At 40.8% G+C, this 15051-nt stretch overlaps 1 protein-coding gene across 1 annotated transcript in view; it reads left to right on the top strand.

Moving 5' to 3' along the window:
* The first annotated feature begins 10033 nt into the window (after positions 1–10033).
* The window catches only part of LOC127160543 (NACHT, LRR and PYD domains-containing protein 12), a 30248-nt gene continuing 25230 nt past the window's right edge, over positions 10034–15051 (top strand). Inside the window, exons 1-4 of the mRNA XM_051103184.1 lie at positions 10034–10150; positions 11361–11474; positions 12275–12388; positions 12492–14276. Coding sequence (XP_050959141.1) covers positions 10092–10150; positions 11361–11474; positions 12275–12388; positions 12492–14276 — 2072 coding nt within the window. The 5' untranslated portion in view covers positions 10034–10091. The remainder of the gene's footprint in view (positions 10151–11360; positions 11475–12274; positions 12389–12491; positions 14277–15051) is intronic.

Here is a 15051-nt window from a genome sequence, read left to right as displayed (position 1 = left end):
AATGTTTTGCTATACATTGGATCAAATAAATCCAGGCTTGGTGGGATTTATTAAAAAAAAAAATAAATAAAAAATAACATTAACATTAACAACTGCTCAAAAACTTTTGACTGGTTGTGTTTAACAAAATATATGTTCCAAATATCATAAGTCTCAGCAGTTGAATGATCAGACAAACAGTTCTTCTTATGCAGTACATATACCTACATACATAAGCTACACAGAGAGATTCCTTGCTCTGAAAGACTATTCAATGACTCTGTTTCCAGCACCACAATGGACCTTTGCAAACTTCCATTTTATGTCCTCTTGGCGCTCCTGTTAAAAATAGAGAATACATATGTGTTGGTGTCACGGGCATCGTATGCAGGAATGAGGAGTAGGGACGAGGAAATCAGGACACATAATTTACTTTTAGAATCCATACAACGGAGCAGAAGAGGACAGGAACAGTAGGGAATCCACACGCAAAACGACACAAAAAGACTTTAAGACATAGAGTGACTTACAAGAACCAACAACCAAACGGGGAATAGAACCAAACTTAAATACACCGGCGGACAGGTGTGATTGATTAGACAATGACATCATAACTGAAAACGGAACAGGAAGGACCAAATAAGGGCATACAAAGGAAAAACCAAAGAAAACAGTCCATAGGGGTGTGACAGTTGGAAGGTCTATGTGTCCACTAAAAATTATTTACCTCTCATTTAGGCTACTTCATCTTTCTACATATAAACATATGTATGACTTAACCCAGTCATAAGGGTCAATTTTTCAAAACTGAGATGTACACATTCTTAACAATGAGTATTACTAATCAAAAATTAAGTTTTCATATATTTACAGTATGAATTTTACAAAATATCTTAATGGAACTTGATCTTTATTTAATTTCCTAATGATTTTTGCCATTAAAGAAAAAAGTCAATAATTTTGACCCTATACAATGTATTTTTGGCTAATGCTGCAAATATACCCCAGCGACTTAAGACTGGTTTTGTGGTCCAGGGTCACATATATATTTATATATTTATTTATCTATATCAATATCTAGAGAAATGCTCTCACCATACCTCCATGCACCACTGCCTGGCTTATGTGGTCCTCCAAGTGAATTGTAATGAGTCATTTTCTTTACTGGTAAAACCGCAGCAGGGACCCCTCAACCCGGCAGAACTGCCCTGCATCAGGCTTGGACTGAAAATGTGTAGAATGCACAAAAACATTAACATTATGTGATCTTTCCATTAATAAAGAATAATACAAAGATAATTTGTGGCATATACAGAGTTATCCAACAAGATGTAGGTTACTCATCTGATTTACTGTGCATGGGTACTGTGATTGTCTATCATTAAAGATGTCATATGTATGTGAGTGTTTTGTGTGGGGTAAGTATATATACGTGTGAGAGGGATGAAGTGTGTGTGTCTGAGTGGGTGAGATGACTGTTTAATGTGGGGTCAGGGTATTTAAAAAAAATTGCACATTGATTCAGCATTCACTATGTCATAAGACGTAGATGGATAGAATAGATAGTGAAGCGTCATTCTGATCAACTTTACTGGAGAAGAAACATGAACTTTTGGGTACACGCTTTGCAAATGTATGTTTAAAAGGTTTCTCCCTACTTCTTAGCTCCTGGCTGACTAAGGGTACAAGGTACCGTTTAATTTGTTTGTTAAACTTTGAAGTGTTTATTTAGTGATAGAACGATGTAGCAGGTCGTTAGCAATGTAAATTTCAAATATCAGTGATAAACATTTCATTTTCTAATGTTGAATTAGAAATTGAGAAATTGAGATTGTCAGTTGTACCAAAATTAATTGTTAACTCATTTTGTATTGCACTCTAAAAAGAGATTGTTGTAATTTATAAAATCATATCAAGTTATTCAGGTAGTACTTTGAAAGAAGTTTGTCAGTTGTTAAAACTTTCTGGTAGTTGTTTTATCTGCATTAAACATTGTTACTGTCAGTGTTGAAATAATTGATGTTATTCAGGCTTACTACAGTACAGTAAGGCAAGGTTATCACTTATGCCTGTATACTGAGAATGTGATTGTTTTGTCACACTATTAATTGCGTAGGCCAACTAGATTGCAAATGTGTATTCATTAGGTTTGTAATGGGCATTATTTGCATAATTTGCATGCAAATGTCTAATGACTGTTTGTTTGTTTTATTCAGCTCTTACAGTGTTGTTCTGGAAATTAAATCTTTTATAAACATCAGTTCCCGAGAGTAAAGTGCATCTGTTCAGCTGGGAATGCTACACACACTCTGTCACTTTAAATCTAACACTTCCCAAAACACCTACATGTTGCAAGTACATGTTACATTGTTAAAAGAATGGCATCTACGCTAATCTTAGTGTGTTTCTTTCTTATTCCAAGGTCACCGTAAGAACCAGACTCTCTAAGCATCGGGCTATGACTGCCCCAATGTATGTTTGTTTGTTTATTTATTTTATTCAGCTGTTACGGTGTCCCAATGCCCCAAATGCTAGTTTTGTATGTAAGGAGATTGGAACACTGTTTTGACACACTGTTACTCTGTTAATACTGCAAAGCTGCTTTGACACAATCTGCATTGTAAAAGTGCCAAATAAATAATGGTGACTTGACTTGTTGTGCAGGTTTGTCTGTTGTCAGCATCAGACAGACCCTCTGAAAACACAAGTTACAGAGAAGAAGGACAAACACCCTTATAAACTGCAGTAATAAACTTGAAAACTCGGTCCAGATTTACAGTTCTACTATATTTAGTGATTTCGATGATAAATCGGGATGTTTATTGCTGTGTGTCTTTTCTTAATAAGATAAAGTTTGAAATCTCTCAGTTTCCTCATGCCGTCTGTCCTTAAGCAAATCTTTCTTTTGTGAGTATTATTTAGCTGCTCACTGTCAATTATGAAAACATGCAAAACATTCTGACAACAGAAAAGATGATAATTAATTTCAGATGAAATTAATGATAAATTGGTGTCTAGACTATTGCTGTAACAGATAATGTCTGTAATTATAACAAAATTATTTGTCAAATCAATGTCATGCTACATTAAGCAGTTAAACTGATTAATTTATGAGATACATGTTTACTCTATATAAAATATTTTCTAAGCTCAGGTCTATGGCTCTCTGACAATAAAGCTCTTCATTATTTAATCTATTATACATTCCTTCTGTAAAATTACAGAACAATGTGTTCCTTACATTTTTCAGCCACAAACTCTGTAAGATCTGTAGTGCAGCTTGAATATGATATTTTTGATAAACACAATTAGGAAAGTCAGTTCTGCAGTGTTGTTGTTCATGTCAATGCCACAATAAAATGTTGGAGCAATTTAATGTTATGACTATTTGGGCAACAAGTCTGTGAAATGAGTTACTAACATTTTTATAGAACATTTGTGGCATGTTAACATGACTTAATAATCATCTATAAATGTATATAAAGTAAGTATGTATTCAGTAAAATATTAGTTAATCGTTAACAAAATGCTTTCAAATGACATAAATGATCATTATTATAAAGTGTCACTAAAAGTCACTCTCAAAACCAAACTGTGTGAAAAATATGATACAATGTTTTTTTCTTGCTTCCTGTTTTTTTTCAAACATATTTGGCAACCCTGCTGACAAAACGAAAGTGAAAGCAGATGGTTTTACATGCAACGTTTACTCCTGAATAGAACATTTTCTTTCTTTCTTTTTTTCATTTTGAAAAACTGATCATCAAACTGTCTTTTTTATTTGCTCATGTGGGAATTTACATTTATGAAATGTGAAACCAAGGATATTTTGAGAACTTGTCTAGTAGCCAAATATTTTTATCAAAGTCTTCAGGTGTGGAGCACAAAGGCACTTCCTTACTAATGTAAGTAAGCATAAAATATTAACTCAATAATTAAATATGGACAAACAGGGATTACAGGATTTTAACATTTTATGCTCATGTTCTGTAAGCACTTTTTTTTTTACTTATATAATTGATATAATGATCATTGTAAATGAAAGTAGCCTACTGTTGCTACAACGTATTCCGTAGTTGTTAAAGTTTGAAATTAGATTGTTTTTTACACTATAAGTAAAATGAAATATAATAAACGTATTTCATATATACAACTCATACATGGCCTTTCTTAATATAAGGGAAGAAAAGGGAAGTCATCACTTTCTCGATGTATTTACATGTACGTTTTTTAATATCACAATTACAATCAATAAACTGAGCAATCAGAGAGGTAACAACGGCTGATTTATGTTAATCTTGAGTCTGTAATCCGCAACTTTGCTTCATATGAAAAGTAACACAAAGCCTTGCCTATTGCTATTTATTGGAAGGAAGACACACTACGCACTGTTCATTCATCAGCTGAAAACAGCATAGACCAAAAGATTGATTGTGATTTAGGAATCGATATTGGTTCATTACAATGAGAATCTTTTTAAATCAAGAAATCTACTTTTTTTTTTTCTTTTTTTTTACCCAGCACATTTTGTTTTTTAAACACTACGGTGTTGTCCTGCAGGTTCATGATTAAAAATGAAAATGTAAACAAAAATAAAAGCAATTAAATGTGTTATTCTAATTCAAATATGAAAATTAAAATGACGGTTAATAATAAATTATTACAGAATTTTTACGACCGTGTCCGTCAAAATGACACAATGTTGAAGTCTAGCGCAACCTCTGGTGTGGTGTCTATCAGAAGAAAGTAATGTATTTTTGTCTGTTGGTTTTCGAAACGGCATAGTAGAAACGTCTAGGTTACGTACGTAACCCTCATTCCCTGAAGGAGGGAACGGAGACGTTACATATGGGAACTCGCTTGAGTGACCAGTCACCTCTGAGCTTTACAGAAAAGGCCAATGAAATTGGCGAGTGGAGTTTGCGTGCAACGACACTCCCCCCGTACATACGGGTATATAAGATGGCGGCGCGCATCCACTCATTCAGGTTTTTGCTGAGGAGCCGAGCTGCAGCCCGGCGTCAGCGCAGCCTAGGGTTGTGGCAGGGGATGTAACGTCTCCGTTCCCTCCTTCAGGGAACGAGGGTTACGTACGTAGCCTAGACGTTCCCCTTCAGTCGTTTCACTACGACGTTACATATGGGAACAGACCCATGGAAAAGGCCACAACCCTGAGGCTGCGTTACGCAAGACACCAAGTGCCGACATGCGGACGTGTTGGAAAGTGGAGTCAATACGTAACCTTCCCAACGCCCTAGGGACCAGTAGAGGCCCCATAGGGGTGCCAGATGTACTGAAGCATGGGTTGGGGGGGGGGAGCACATGTGGTTTAGGCATGTGGAATAAGAAATTGAATAGATCTATTGTGGTTATAGATAAATGAGGGAAAACACAGCCTTCTGGCTGACTGTGGAAAAATACTGAGACATTTTGCCACAACCTTCTGGGCGAAGGAGACCCAGTTGGAGCACAGTCCCAGACTACTCCGCATCTAGTCCTGACTGCGGGGCATGGAGATCGGACATCGATCGGACATCTCTGTGGGTCCTCCCTACGGTAGGCACACCAGTCAATGAAGAGACCCCACCTCAGTGCGTAGGCCTGCCTCGTGGAGGGGGCTCTAGACTGAGTGATAGTTTCTATGACGGCCTGTGGAAGGCCGGCGAGGTCTACCGTGTCCCGTCCAGAAGCCACACGTGCAGGTTCCATAGATCGGGATGCGGGTGCCAAATTGTGCCCATCCCCTGAGAAAGAAGGTCCTTCCTCAGGGGAATCTTCCAGGGAGGGGCTGTCGCGAGGAGCGTGAGGTCGACGAACCAGGTCCAGGTGGGCCAGTATGGCGCAACCAGCAGAACCTGCTCCCCGTCCTCCCTGATCTTGCACATGGTCTGTGCAAGGAGGCTCACTGGGGGAAAGGCGTACTTGGGCCCCGGAGGCCAGCTGTGTGCATTCCATTCTCCAGGGTGGATGGGCTGCCATGAGAGCTGGTCGGCTGCACGGTTGAGCTCCCCTGGTATATGAACGGCGTGCAGCGATTTCAGCCGCGTCTGACTCCACAGGAGCAGATGGCGGGCGAGTTGCGACATACGACGGGAGCGTAGACCACCCTGGCGGTTGATGTACGCTACGGTCGCAGTGTTGTCCGTGCGGACAAGCACGTGCTTGTGGCGGAGCATCGGAAGAAAGCGACGCAGCGCGAGAAGCACTGCTAGCAACTCCAGGCAGTTGATGTGCCAAAGCAGTCGAGGTCCTGTCCAGGAGCCCGAGGCTGCTTGCCCATTGCATACAGCACCCCAACCTGTGGTGGAGGCATCTGTGTGGACCACAACATGCCTGGAGACCTGTCCTAAGGGAACTCCGGCCCGTAGGAAGGCAGGGTCTGACCACGGGCTGAATAGGCGGCGACACTGCGGGAAATGCCAATCCGGAGTGTGCCACAGTGCCATGCCCATCTCGGGACTCGATCGTGTAGTCAGCGCTGAAGCGGTCTCATATGAAGCAAGCCCAGCAGCGTTACCACGGCTGCAGCTGCCATATGCCCCAGGAGCCTCTGAAATGTTTTGAGAGGAACCGCTGTTTTGTGCCTGAATGATTTCAGGCAGTTCAGCACTGACTGCGTGCGCTCGTTGGTGAGGCAGGCTGTCATATTGACCGAGTCCAGCTCCATGCCGAGAAAAGAGATCCTCTGCACTGGGGAGAGTTTGCTCTTCTCTCGGTTGACCGAAGGCCCAGATGGCTGAGGTGCTGAAGCACCAGGTCCCTGTGTTCGCACAACAGATCTCGCGAGTGAGCCATGATGAGCCAGTCGTCGAGATAGTTGAGGATGCGAACGCCCTTCCGCCATAGCGGGTTCAGGGCACCCTCAGCGACCTTCGTAAAGACGCAGGGGGACAGGGACAGGCCAAATGGGAGCACCTTGTACTGATACGCTCGACCCTCGAAAGCAAACCGAAGAAAGGGTCTGTGTCGAGGCCAAATCGAGACGTGAAAGTACGCGTCCTTCAGGTCTATGGCCGCAAACCAATCCTGGTGTCGAACGCACGAAAGGATACGTTTCGAAGTGAGCATTTTGAACGGCAGCCTGAGAAGGGACCAATTCAAAACTCGAAGATCCAGGATTGGTCGTAACCCACCCCTCTTCTTGGGCACGATGAAGTAAGGGCTCTAAAACCCCGACCTCATCTCGGCTGGAGGGACAGGCTCGATTGCGTCTTTCGCCAGTAAGACTGCAATCTCCGCACGCAGGACAGAGGCATCCGTGTCGACGGCAGCTGAGCAGCTGAGCACACAGACGGTCCTGGCCCTCCACCGGGAGTGGGGGGGCAGATGTTGTCGTCCCCCGAAGAGCAGCTTCCATCTTCTCCGGGCTGCCCGTGTCAGGAGCACCGCGCAGACCTACGGGTCTTGGGTGTATGGGGGGGCTCCTGAGCAGCGGGCGGCGCCGCTCCCCTGCGGCGGCCACGACGTCTGGCGGCGAGGCGCGCATCATGGGCCTCAGCCGGAGACGGAGCAGGTTGGCTTTGCTTCTTGGGGGCCGCAGGGGGGCGCCCTCGGCGGCGAGCAGGCTGAGGTTGGGCACCCGGGGACTTCCTGGGAGTCTCGCGCTGGGGCAAGATGTGACTGATGGCCTCAGTCTGCCTCTGTACTGCCGAGAACTGCTGGGCAAAGTCCTCGACAGTGTCGCCGAAGAGGCCGGCCTGGGAGACAGGAGCGTCGAGAAAGCGTGCTTTGTCGACATCTGCCATCTGCGCCAGGTTCAGCCAGAGGTGGCGTTCCTGGACCATGAGTGTGGACATCACCTGACCAAGGGACCGCGCCGTGACTTTAGTCGTCCGGAGAGCAAAGTCGGTCGCCGCACGCAGCTCCTGCAACACCGCTTGGTCAGGACTACCCTTGTGCAGTTCTTTCAACGCCTTGGCCTGGTAGACCTGCAGGGTGGCCATGGTGTGCAGGGCGGCGGCGGCCTGGGCCGCAGCACTGTAGGCTTTGCCGGTAAGAGCCGACGAAAGCCTACAGGCTTTGGACGGGAGGCGCGGAGAGCCCCGCCAGGTGGCGGCGTCTTGCGGGCATAAATGCACCACAACCGCACGCTCAACCTGAGGGACCCCCTCGTACCCCCTGGCCGCCCCGCCATCAAGGGTAGCGAGGGCTGAGGAGGTAGGGCGTGAACGAGCCGAATGAGGGGCCCGCCACGCCTTAACCAGCTCATCATGCACCTCCGGAAAGAAAGGCACTGGGGGTAAGCGCGGCGGCGCCGCAGACCTCGTCCCCAGAAACCAATCATCCAGCCTCGAAGGATCGGGAGGAGGCACCTTCGGGACCTCCAGCCCGATCCCCTAGGCGGCCCGGAGGAGCATAGCCGACAGTTCAGCGTCCGCCTCAGACGAAACAGCAACCGGGGAGGGGCGCTGCTCTGCCGAAGCGCCAGCTTCACCTCAACGTGGCCATGGACATACGCTCGCAATGAACGCATGAACCATCCACAAACGCTGCCTCAACGTGCGCTCGGCCCAGGCACGTGAGACAGCGATCATGACCGTCTACGGAGGTGAGGAAACTACTGCACCCAGAAACGCATGGTCGGAAAGCCATACCGGGACAATGGCTCTCAACGACCGTAAGGAAAATGCTCTTTTAGATCCCGGTTCGCCCAGGGAGGACGCGGCACAACTGTGCACTCAGGATGCTCGCTGGAATGCGAGAAAGCCGGCACGTTCCGTCTACAGCAGCCGGCTCCGAGGATCTCTTGACTGCAGCGATCAGTTGTTCCTCTTTCGGTGCTGGTCTCGGAGAGAGCGTAACTCTTGCAGGAATTGTAGCTCGAAGCAGTGAGGCTCTGAAGCGAAAATCTGAATGAGTGGATGCGCGCCGCCATCTTATATACCCGTATGTACAGGGGAGTGGCGTTGCACGCAAACTGTAAAGCTCAGAGGTGATTGGTCACTCAAGCGAGTTCCCATATGTAACGTCGTAGTGAAACGACTGAAGGGGAACTATATTTTTCATTTTAGATATAAATACATATAAAAAAAGAGAGAAAATAATAGATTTAAAGGGGTCATCGGATGCTAAGTTCACTTTTTCATGTTGTTTGAACATTAATGTGTGTTGGCAGTGTATGTACAAATCTACCCTATAATGATAAAAATCCATGCAGTGGTTTTTAATTAATCTGTAAAAATAATATCCCCTTTTTCAAATCGAGCCATTCTCAGATGCCTGTCGGTGTGACGCCACACCCACAGAGGCCGCTCCCATGATAGTTGATTGACATGAGCTCTTACCTTAGACCAGCTGTCACAGTCCAGTAACTTTCTATGTTTTGATGTCAGAGCAGGGATGTAAGTTAGACAAGAATATATCAGATTGAGTGATTGAGGTGTTGTGTTGTTGGATGTAATAATGAACATAGTGGTCGTCATTTACTCCCGACATCTGAGCCACTGAAGATGCAGTGGATTACGTTTGTTTGTGAATGGAATGCGCCTCCTGTCTATGTTCTGCGAACATTATGATCCAGCTTCTTATGTTCGATTTTTGTTTTTTTTTTTTTACAAGATTCTTTGAGAATTATGTGGATGTTTAGATATTTTTACTGGAAACAGATAGGTTTGCTACTTAATTTTAGCATGTTTAGATATTTTTACTGGAAACAGATAGCTACAATTGTCTGAAATAAGTGTGAGCAGACCACAGGAGTTTTTAATCAGACTACTTGTCTGCATATGACACCATCAGCATCACAACACCTGTGTGCGACAGCAGCGGTACAGTACAGTCATCAGACCTGTTCAAACTGTTCAACCACAGATTGAGTCCACCAGTGTCTGTTATTGTACTGACTGTTGCTAATCCATCAGCTATGTGAACTGCAGCAATTTAATCTCCACCGTGTGAATTTGGTTTGAGATTGAGTTGAATGATAAGAATTTTACAAAAGTGAATGTAAATGTATAGACTTTATGTTTTTCCATTTTAAACAGACAGAATCAATTCTTCACAATCCAGAATAAGGCTGTTTAATTACTGTATTTTTTTTTTTTTTTTTTTTTTGGTTTTGTTTGTCTCTTCATCTAGAGTCAGTGGTGGAGATCAAAGTGTTGAAATCCATCATGGATGAAACTCAAACATCTGGAGATGAAGATGTTTTCCCAGGATACAGGCATTTTGAGTAAGACATCTAATTACCTTTTGTGTTAAAAAAAGTTTTTTTTTTGTGTATTTAAAGTTCTGTATTTAAAAAATAAATAAGACCATAAAGCCTCCACAAGAGTTTTTCATAAAAATACCTTATATTAAGTATATTAAGATGTATATTAATATCATTATTTTGTTATATTAAGGCTTTCATCATAAAGGATTAAATCTGTTGTGTTTTAGTTCAGTTCATCAGAAGAGATCAGAAGCAGAGCCCAGCTGTGTGTCTATGAAGAGTGACGAATCTATGAATAAGCCAATACAGTTTAACAGTGGAGATTCACAGTCTGGTCTCAGGTATAATATTTGTATAAAATGGTTATAGCATGGCCTTTTAAGTTATCAAATAACAGTTCAGTTCACAATTTTTGTATGAAATGACACTGATTAAAACCAAATCTGTGGTTATCCTCTTAAAATTTTGTTCTATCAAATTCCTATCACAAATATCTATATAATTTAATTACATCTTTTAAAATACTCTGAATGAGATTAGTTACTTTTTATTGATTACATCTTATTCACACAACAGCAGTAAGTAATTCAAAATGTATTGATCCTCACAAATTCTTCTTTTTCAAACATTAAAATACACAAAATTACATTATTTCTGATTTGAATGTATTGCATCTATATACATTTTTTTTTTGGTCAAAGTAAACCTCTTTAATATAATATATTTTTTTAAGTATTTACCCCTGAGATTTTAAGGGGTTAAATTAATATCACATTGGCATGTTCACATGATATGCCGGTATATATATGTGTGTGTGTGTGTATAATTTTACATTTTTTCATTTAATTAAACTAAAAAAAAAAAAAACCTCTGCAATTCCTTAATTCCTTTACAAACAGGTGTAATGTTTCATGCAAATGGAACATATTTTCTTTTTCTTTGCATTTTTATATCAATATGGTGCAAGATTATCCTCTTTAAGTCAATGTGATAAACAGGTCATAATTTGAAAGACATCAAATTACCTTTTGTGTTATAAAAAAAGTGTATTTTTGAGTATTTAAAGTTCTGTATTTAAAAAATAAATAAGACCATAAAGCCTCCACAAGAGTTTTTCATAAAAATACCTTATATTAAGTATATTAAGATGTATATTAAGTATATTAAGATTATTATTTTGTTATATTAAATGTTCTCATCATAAAGGATTAAATCTGTTGTGTTTTAGTTCAGTTCATCAGAAGAGATCAGAAGCAGAGCCCAGCTGTGTGTCTATGAAGAGTGACGGGTCTATGATGGAGCCAATAAAGTTTAACAGTGGAGATTCACAGTCTGGTCTCAGGTAAAACATTTGTATAAAAATGATTATAGCATGGCCTTTTAAATTATCATATAACAGTTCAGTTCATAATTTTTATATGAACAGTGTATAAAATGATTATAAAGTGCTCTTTACAGTGAATTTGATAATAATAAATGTAGTTGATTTATTGATAAACAGCAATTACAAGGATTAATGGACCCACTTTATTTTAAGTTTCTTTAACTACTATGTACCAACATTCAAAATTAATCATCTGATACAATGCAATTATTGTGTACATTCATATTTTTACACTGTATTTCTATTTAAAATACCTTCCTGTAATTACATCTTTAATTAATGTAGTTACATTGATAATTATACTGTTGACCCTACTATAACACCTTAACCCACCTGTAAACCAAATCATACTACTGAACCTTTTTATAACCTTAAATGTGTCCCAACTCAACAGCTGCAAAAATGTTGTGTAATTCAGCATGAACAGAAATAGGTACATTGTATCTAACAATTTATTATTTTTATGTAATACACAGTAGTTAAAGACACTACATATAAAGACACGTCTATGAATCAACCAATAAACTTTAGTAGTGGAGATACACAGCCTGGTTTCAGGTATAACATTTGTATAAAAATGATTATAGCACAACATTTTATATTATCATATTATCACAGTTCAGTTCACAGTTTTTGTATAAACACAGTGTATGAAATAATTATAAAGTGCACTTTAAAGTGAATTTGATGATAAATATATAGTTGATTTGTTGCATAGAGCCATTTAAAGGATGAAGTTTAATCTCTCTCTGTTTTAGTCCAGTTCAGAAGAAGAGATCAGAAGCAGAGTCCAGCTGTGTGTCTATGAAGAGTGACACATCTGTGATTCAACCATTAGATTGTAAGAGTGGAGATACACAGCCTGCTCTCAGGTATAACATTTCTGTAAGAGATATGATCTAAAAATATTATACAGAATATATAAGACATTGTGCTCATTAGCTAATGTAGTAATGTGGAATATTTATTTTATAGTCATGATGTCTACAACACATTTAGATCAAATCTGATGAAGAAGTTTGAGTGTCTGTATGAGGGAACAGCAATACAGGGAAACCCAACACTGCTGAATGAGATCTACACAGAGCTCTACATCACAGAGAGTGAGAGTGGAGAGATCAATAATGAGCATGAGGTGAGACAGATTGAGACACAATCCAGGAGAGCAGCAACAGAGGACACAGCCATCAAATGCAGTGACATCTTTAGACCTTTACCTGGACAAGACAAACCCATCAGAACTGTGCTGACAAAGGGAGTCGCTGGCATTGGAAAAACAGTCTCTGTGCAGAAGTTCATCCTGGACTGGGCTGAAGGCAAAGAGAATCAGGACGTCCAGCTCGTATTTCCACTTCCTTTCAGAGAGATCAACTTGATGAAGAACAAAAAACTCAGTCTTTTAGATCTTCTTAATTTATTTTTCCCAGAAACACAAGAATTGAAAATATCCTGTGATGAATATAAGGTGTTGTTCATCTTTGATGGTCTGGATGAGTGTCGTCTGTCTATGAACTTTAAGAGCAAAGTGAAACTGTGTAAAGTATCTGACTCAGTCTCAGTGGACGTGCTGCTGATGAACCTCATTGTGGGGAATCTGCTTCCCTCTGCTCTCATCTGGATCACCTCCAGACCAGCAGCAGCTGATCTCATTCCCTCTGAGTGTGTCCATCGAGTGACAGAGGTACGAGGCTTCAATGAGCCACAGAAGGAGGAATATTTCAGGAAGAGAATCAGTGATCAGAGTCTGGCCAACAGGATCATCTCACACCTGAAGTCATCAAGGAGCCTCTACATCATGTGTCACATCCCAGTGTTCTGCTGGATCTCAGCCACTGTTCTAGAGAAGATGTTGAGTCAAGCAGAGAGTGGAGAGATTCCCAAGACTCTCACTCAAATGTACACACACTTCCTGATCCTTCAGACCAACATCAAACATGAGAAGGACTATGAGAAGAAAGTGAAGGATGAAGACATGATCCTCAAACTGGGGAAACTGGCTTTTCAGCAGCTTGTGAAAGGCAACCTGATCTTCTATGATGAAGACCTGAGAGAGTGTGGCATTGATGTGACAGAAGCATCAGTGTACTCAGGATTGTGCACTCAGATCTTCAGAGAGGAGTTGGGCTTGTATCAGGGGAAAGTCTTCTGCTTTGTTCATCTGAGCCTTCAGGAACATCTAGCAGCTCTATATGTGCACCTCTCCTTTACAATCAAGAAGAAAAATGTATTTGACCAAAACAAACAAAGTCTGTTGTCTAGGATTTTTAACCAGAAGAAATATAATTCATTATCTGAGCTGCATCAGAGAGCTGTGAATGAGGCTTTACAGAGTAAGAATGGACATCTGGATCTTTTCCTGCGTTTCTTTCTGGGTCTCTCAGTGGAGTCCAATCAGACTCTCTTACAAAAACTACTGACACAAACAGGAAGCTGCTCCTACAACAAAGAGGAAACACTTCAGTACATCAAACAGAAGATCAGGGAAAATCACTCTTCAGAGAAATCCATCAATCTGTTTCACTGTCTGAATGAACTGGGTGATGATTCACTGATGCAGGAGATCCAGCGTTATCTGAAATCTGGAGAAATAAAAGAAACCAAACTCTCCTCTTCACAGTGGTCAGCTCTGGTTTATGTGTTGCTGACATCAGAGCAGAAGATGGATGTTTTTGATCTAAAACAGTTTATTGGAAAACAACATACAACAGATGAAGTTCTTCAGTATTTGTTACCTGTGGTTAAAGAATCCAGATCAGTTCGGTAAGTAACACTAAAAACAATCACTCCACTTGTAAAAATTGACCACATAAACACTATTTTATGTATTTATTTATTTTTTTTTGCAGATTGTTGATGCACAAACAACGCATTAATTATAAAACAATTAATTTCAATAAATAATTAAAATAACATAAAGAGTCAATGGTAACACGTTAGTATAGGAACCTGTTCTCACTATTAAACAGTTGCTTATTAGCTGCATGCCTATTAATAACTTACTGGCTGTTTATTTGTACTTATAAAGCACATATTCTGCATTAAATTCTACATCCCTAATCCTACCCAATACCTAAATAACAACTACCTTACTAACTATTAATAGCAGCAAATTAAGTTTATTGAAGGAAAAGTCAAAGTTAGTGGTTTGTTAACCCTAAAACAGGCAACATGCACCACAGGATTCATGTTCTTTAGTCTCTTGTAGGAGGCATGAGGAAGAATTTTTCATCCAATACTGTTATCATTATTATAGTTGAGGTTGTTTGGAGTATGGGGGTCACATGACCTGGTTCAGATTTTCTGTGGTTGTTTTGTCAGTTTGACCTAAAGCCAACATGTACACCCATGGGGCTGGACATTCAGAAAATGTAGACAGTAGGCGTATATTAATCTAACATTTTTTCAGCAAATGTAATACTACTGTTAGTATTAATTGTAAACATTAACTTGAAATGTTGAAAAAGAAAATTAAGTCATATGTTGTTAATGTTTATATTTTGAAATGTGAGTATCCCCTGAGATACGTTGCCAGATT

The sequence above is a fragment of the Labeo rohita genome, unplaced genomic scaffold, assembly GCF_022985175.1.
Source record: "Labeo rohita strain BAU-BD-2019 unplaced genomic scaffold, IGBB_LRoh.1.0 scaffold_381, whole genome shotgun sequence".
Lineage (NCBI taxonomy): Eukaryota > Metazoa > Chordata > Actinopteri > Cypriniformes > Cyprinidae > Labeo > Labeo rohita.
Note: the sequence above shows the minus strand (reverse complement) of the source record. Positions and strands in the feature narration are given on the sequence as shown.